The following is a 6,595-nucleotide window of genomic DNA, read 5'->3' on the forward strand; positions in this document are numbered from 1 at the left end:
TTGAATGCTGGCGGTGCTTTCACTCTAGTGGTAGCATGAGACGGAGTCTACAACCCACACAAGTGGCTCAGGTAGTGCAGCTCATCCAGGATGGCACATCAATGCGAGCTGTGGCAAGAAGGTTTGCTGTGTGTGTCAGCGTAGTGTCCAGAGCATGGAGGCGCTACCAGGAGACAGGCCAGTACATCAGGAGACGTGGAGGAGGCCGTAGGAGGGCAACAGGACCGCTACCTCCGCCTTTGTGCAAGGAGGAGCAGGAGAAGTACTGCCAGAGCCTTGCAAAATGACCTCCAGCAGGCCACAAATGTGCATGTGTCTGCTCAAACGTTCAGAAACAGACTCCATGAGGGTAGTATGAGGGCCACAAATGTGCATGTGTCTGCTCAAACGTTCAGAAACAGACTCCATGAGGGTAGTATGAGGGCCCGACGTCCACAGGTGGGGGTTGTGCTTACAGCCCAACACCGTGCAGGACGTTTGGCAATTGCCAGAGAACACCAAGATTGGCAAATTCGCCACTGGCGACCTGTGCTCTTCACAGATGAAAGCAGGTTCACACTGAGCACGTGACAGACGTGACAGAGTCTGGAGACGCAGTGGAGAACGTTCTGCTGCCTGCAACATCCTCCAGCATGACTGGTTTGGCGGTGGGTCAGTCATGGTGTGGGGTGGCATTTCTTTGGGGGGCCGCACAGCCCTCCATGTGCTCGCCAGAGGTAGCCTGACTGCCATTAGGTACCGAGATGAGATCCTCAGACCCCTTGTGAGACCATATGCTGGTGCGGTTGGCCCTGGGTTCCTCCTAATGCAAGACAATGCTAGACCTCATGTGGCTGGAGTGTGTTAGCAGTTCCTGCAAGAGGAAGGCATTGATGCTATGGACTGGCCCGCCCGTTCCCCAGACCTGAATCCAATTGAGCACATCTGGGACATCATGTCTCGCTCCATCCACCAACGCCACGTTGCACCACAGACTGTCCAGGAGTTGGCGGATGCTTTAGTCCAGGTCTGGGAGGAGATCCCTCAGGAGACCATCCGCCACCTCATCAGGAGCATGCCCAGGCGTTGTAGGGAGGTCATACAGGCACGTGGAGGCCACACACACTACTGAGCCTCATTTTGACTTGTTTTAAGGACATTACATCAAAGTTGGATCAGCCTGTAGTGTGGTTTTCCACTTTAATTTTGATTGTGATTCCAAATCCAGACCTCCATGGGTTGATAAATTGGATTTCCATTGATTATTTTTGTGTGATTTTGTCAACTATGTAAAGAAAAAAGTATTAATAAGATTATTTCTTTCATTCAGATCTAGGATGTGTTGTTTAAGTGTTCCCTTTATTTTTTTGAGCAGTATATATATATATATATGTGTGTGTGTATGTATGTATGTATGTATGTATGTATGTATGTATGTATGTATGTATGTATGTATGTATGTATGTATGTATGTATGTATGTATGTATATATGACATCATAAGTGTTAAGACTTCCTCTCTAATTTTCATCAAAGTATATTTATAGTATAAACGTTTATAGAGGGTGTGTGTGTGTGTGTGTGTGTGTGTGTGTGTGTGTGTGTGTGTGTGTGTGTGTGTGTGTGTGTGTGTGTGTGTGTGTGTGTGTCTGTGTGTGTGTGTGTGTGTGTGTGTGTGTGTTTAGGCTGGGTTTCCGTACAGCACTTTGAAGCATCAGCTGATGTAAGAAGTGCTTTATAAATACATTTGATTTGATTTGTGTGTGAATCGAACCCTACATTTGAAAGGTTAAAGGTTACTGTCAGTGTAAATCCAAAAGGGTCATTTCTGAACATATTCTTTTAGTCCTCCGCTTATTCTTCTCTCCTCTCGTTCTCGCTCTCTCTATCTTTTCTAATCTCTTCTTCTTCGCTCTCCCCCCCCGTAGCCTGATGAAGAGGAGGAAATGGAGGTATCACAGTCTGTTTAAGTGTGTCCACTGTCATGACACTCCCTTCACTGCCCCCCCCCCCTTTCTATTATTGCCTCTCATTGGTCTGTGTGTTGTAGTCATCTAACACTGATTGGTTGGATTTACTGTTGTCCATTGTTGCCAAGCAACACCTGTGAAGCTATTTTGACTCTGTTTGAGAGGTTTCATACAAAAAAAATAACAATTGTGTGACAATTTATTTCTTTATGTGTGGATTCTAACAGCTTGTCTCCGTCTCTCTGTCTCGCTGTCTCTCTCTCTCTCTCTCACCCCAGTCTGCAGGGCAGTATGTTAGCAGCAGCAGTGCCCCTGGTGGCGTGGTGGAGAGCTTGCAGCCTCAGGGTTTAGGCCATGCTGAGGATGCTGCAGAGCATGAGTTCATGAAGGCAGTACTGAAGACCAGCCTGCAGGGCGGCGACAGAGAGACATCAGGGGTGCCGAGGCTACGCACACGTACCAGGTCACGTCCAGGCCGAGGGGGTGAGGGAGATCACACACACACAGGCAGGTACACATGGTCCGATGAAGCAGATGCTAAGCTACGGGACTGTTTTTCTAGCACAGACTGGAACATGTTCTGTGATTCCTCTGATGGCATTGAGGAGTACACCACATCAGTTATTGGCTTCACCAATAAGTGCATCGATGACGTCGTCCCCACAGTGACCGTACGTACATACCCCAACCAGAAGCCATGGATTATAGGCAACATCCGCACTGAGCTAAAGGGTAGAGCTGCCGCTTTCAAGGAGCGGGACTCTAACCCGGAAGCTTATAAGAAATTCTGATATGCCCTCTGACGAACCATCAAACAGGCAAAACGCCAATACAAGACTAAGATTGAATCATACTACACCAGCTCTGACGCTCGTCGGATGTGGCAGGGCTTGCAAACTGTTACAGACTACAATGGGAAGCACAGCCAAGAGCTGCCCAGTGACACGAGCCTACCAGACAAGCTAAATAACTTCTATGGTCGCTTCGAGGTAAATAACACTGAAACATGCATGAGAGCACCAGCTGTTCCAGGAAGACTGTGTGATCCTGCTCTCCGCAGCCGATGTGAGTAAGACCTTTAAACAGGTCAACATTCACAAGGCCGCAGGGCCAGACGGATTATCAGGACGTGTACTGTGAGCATGTTCTAACCAACTGACAAGTGTCTTCACTGACATTTTCTACCTCTCCCTGTCTGAGTCTGTAATACCAACATGTTTCAAGCAGACCACCATAGTCCCTGTGCCCAAGAACACTAAGCTGCCTAAATGACTGCCGACCCGTAGCACATCATCATGACTGTAGCCATGAAATGCTTTGAAAGGCTGGTCATGGCTCAGGTCAACACCATTATCCCAGAAACCCTAGACTCACTCCACTTTGCATACCTTCCTAACATATCCACAGATGATGCACTCCTCACTGCCCTTTCTCACCTGGACTACAGCTCAGCGTTTAACACCATAGTGCCCTCAAAGCTCATCAATAAGCTAAGGACCCTGGGACTAAACACCTGGTGTTTTGCGGGTACTATTTAATGAAGCTGCCAGTTGAGGACTTGTGAGGCGTCTGTTTCTCAAACTAGACACTCTAATGTACTTGTCCTCTTGCTCAGTTGTGCACCGGGGCCTCCCACTCCTCTATCTATTCTGGTTAGAGCCAGTTTGCGCTGTTCTGGGAAGGGAGTAGTACACAGTGTTGTACAAGATCTTCAGTTTCTTGGCTATTTCTTGCATGGAATAGTCTTCATTTCTCAGAACAAGAATGGACTGACGAGTTTCAGAAGAAAGGTCTTTGTTTCTGGCCATTTTGAGCCTGTAATCAAACCCACAAATGCTGATGCTCCAGATACTCAACTAGTCTAAAGAAGGCCAGTTTTATTGCTTCTTTAATAAGAACAACAGTTTTCAGCTGTGTTAACATAATTGCAATAGGATTTTCTAATGATCAATTAGCCTTTTAAAATGATAAACCTGCATTAGGTAACACAATGTGCCATTGGAACACAGGAGTGATGGTTGCTGATAATGGGCCAATGTAGATATTCCATTAAAAAATCAGCCGTTTCCAGCTGCAATAGTCATTTACAACATTAACAATGTCTACACTGTATTTCTGATCAATTTGATGTTATTGTAAATCAACAAAAAATGTGGTTTTCTTTCAAAAACAAGGACATTTCTAAGTGACCCCAAACAGTTGAACAGTAATGTACATGTACATACTACCTCAACTAACCGGTGCCCCCGCACATTGACTCTGTACCGGTACCTCCTGTATATAGCCTCCACATTGACTCTGTACCGGTACCCTCTGTATATAGCCTCCACATTGACTCTGTACCGGTACCCCCTGTATATAGCCTCCACATTGACTCTGTACCGGTACCCCCTGTATATAGTCTCCACATTGACTCTGTACCGTAATACCCTGTACATAGCCTCCACATTGACTCTGTACCGGTACCCCCTGTATATAGCCTCCACATTGACTCTGTACCGGTACCCTCTGTATATAGCCTCCACATTGACTCTGTACCGGTACCCCCTGTATATAGCCTCCACATTGACTCTGTACCGGTACCCCCTGTATATAGTCTCCACATTGACTCTGTACCGTAACACCCTGTATATAGCCTCCACATTGACTCTGTACTGGTACCCCCTGTATATAGCCTCCACATTGACTCTGTACCGGTACCCCCTGTATATAGCCTCCACATTGACTCTGTATCGGTACCCCCTGTATATAGCCTCCACATTGACTCTGTACCGGTACCCCCTGTATATAGCCTCCACATTGACTCTGTATCGGTACTCCCCTGTATATAGCCTCCACATTGACTCTGTACCGGTACCCCCTGTATATAGCCTCCACATTGACTCTGTATCGGTACTCCCCTGTATATAGCCTCCACATTGACTCTGTACCGGTACCCCCTGTATATAGCCTCCACATTGACTCTGTACCGGTACCCCCTGTATATAGCCTCCACATTGACTCTGTATCGGTACTCCCCTGTATATAGCCTCCACATTGACTCTGTACCGGTACCCCCTGTATATAGCCTCCACATTGACTCTGTATCGGTACTCCCCTGTATTTAGTCTCGCTATTGTTATTTTACTGCTGCTGTTTAATTACTTGTTACTTTTATTTATTTTTCTTATTCATATATTATTTTTGAACTGCATTGTTGGTTAAGGGCTCGTCAGTAAACATTTCACTGTAAGGTCTACACCTGTTGTATTCGGTGCATGTGACAAATACCATTTGATTTGATTATTTGTGTTAATCCTCTTTCGGTTAAATATCTCTCTCCATCAGGTCGTGTACAACACGTACGGACGCCGCCCGCAGCGGTGGGGGTGGAGTCTCAGAGGTCAGATGACGATGAGGCTGATGACATCACGGATCGCATCGTGAGGTCAGCCACTCAGGGCACAAGTCAGAGGGCAGTGCCCCGGGAGAGGAGGAGGTCACGATTCAACCGCAAATCACGTAGGTCTTCACTCACTCACTCACAGCCAATCACATTTGGTCTTACTCACACCAGGAAACATTCATGAGACTCCGGCTGCACGACAAAACGCTTTTTTTACGCCAGCCCAGCTCTAACACACTGGGTTAATCTAATCAAGGGTTGGGTTTTGGAAAACGGTGTAGTGCTGGGCTGAAACAAAAGCCTGCTCACTCTGTAACTTTCCAGGTTTAAAACCCATAAATCAGGTTTAGTCATGAGAAAACCACTGATTTTAAAGATAAGCAGACCAGTGAACACTCAAGATGCCTTTCTCTCTCTCTCTCTGTGTATGTGTGTATGTGTGTATGTGTGTGTGTGTGTGTGTGTGTGTGTGTGTGTGTGTGTGTGTGTGTGTGTGTGTGTGTGTGTGTGTGTGTGTGTAGTGAGGCGGACTCTAAAAAGCGGTCTGACTCCAGACGAAGCTCTACTCCTTGGATTCGCCGACGCCTCCGGAATGCCAATGTGACATCATCGCCCCCATGGAAACGCACCCTGGAACGCCTTCGTGACCCCATGTCACGCTTCTGCCTTCACCTCGCCCCGCCCCGCCCCCCAGAACACCCTGTCAGCCAATCGGTAGCCTTGTTAGCAGCTTCTGTTGTACCGGAGGCGAATCACGCGTTAGCTTCATGTGTCTGTGGTTTATAATGGCGTCTTTGTTGAAGCCCCTCAAGGAATGAAGGAGAAAAAAAATTGAGACAAGGGAGAGTGAAATGTATTTTGTGGAAAAAGAGGAAGGTGGTTTTAATGAGAATAAATCGAGAACGAATCTCAAAATGTGTCATCTTCAATATGCCTCATGGCTTGATTCATCACTTTGATTATAATTTATATTTGTCGTTTATTTAACTGTTACAGCATATAGATATGAAAGAAACAAAAGGGAGAATATTTGTTGCTTGCTGCGTTTCTACCTACCTACAGCAGGACTATAACTTACTGCGTTTCTACCTACCTACAGCAGGACTATAACTTACTGCGTTTCTACCTACCTACAGCAGGACTATAACTTACTGCGTTTCTACCTACCTACAGTAGGACTATAACTTACTGCGTTTCTACCTACCTACAGTAGGACTATAACTTACTGCGTTTCTACCTACCTACAGTAGGACTATAACTTA

At 46.5% G+C, this 6,595-nt stretch overlaps 1 protein-coding gene across 3 annotated transcripts in view; it reads left to right on the forward strand.

The window, feature by feature from the left end:
- LOC106589103 (FH1/FH2 domain-containing protein 3) overlaps window positions 1–6,248 on the forward strand; it is a 112,599-nt gene extending 106,351 nt beyond the window's left edge. Inside the window, exons 24-27 of one of the 3 annotated variants that reach the window (XM_082961368.1) lie at window positions 1,907–1,930; window positions 2,227–2,431; window positions 5,276–5,449; window positions 5,855–6,248. In XM_082961368.1, the coding sequence (XP_082817494.1) occupies window positions 1,907–1,930; window positions 2,227–2,431; window positions 5,276–5,449; window positions 5,855–5,937 (486 nt within the window). In that variant the 3' untranslated portion in view covers window positions 5,938–6,248. Of the gene's footprint in view, window positions 1–1,906; window positions 1,931–2,226; window positions 5,256–5,275; window positions 5,450–5,854 lie in introns of those variants that run through there. The other 2 variants (XM_082961369.1, XM_082961367.1) reach the window with 2 other exon arrangements.
- The last annotated feature ends 347 nt before the right edge of the window (window positions 6,249–6,595 follow it).

Source organism: Salmo salar, chromosome 14, assembly GCF_965601325.2.
Source record: "Salmo salar chromosome 14, fSalSal1, whole genome shotgun sequence".
NCBI lineage: Eukaryota > Metazoa > Chordata > Actinopteri > Salmoniformes > Salmonidae > Salmo > Salmo salar.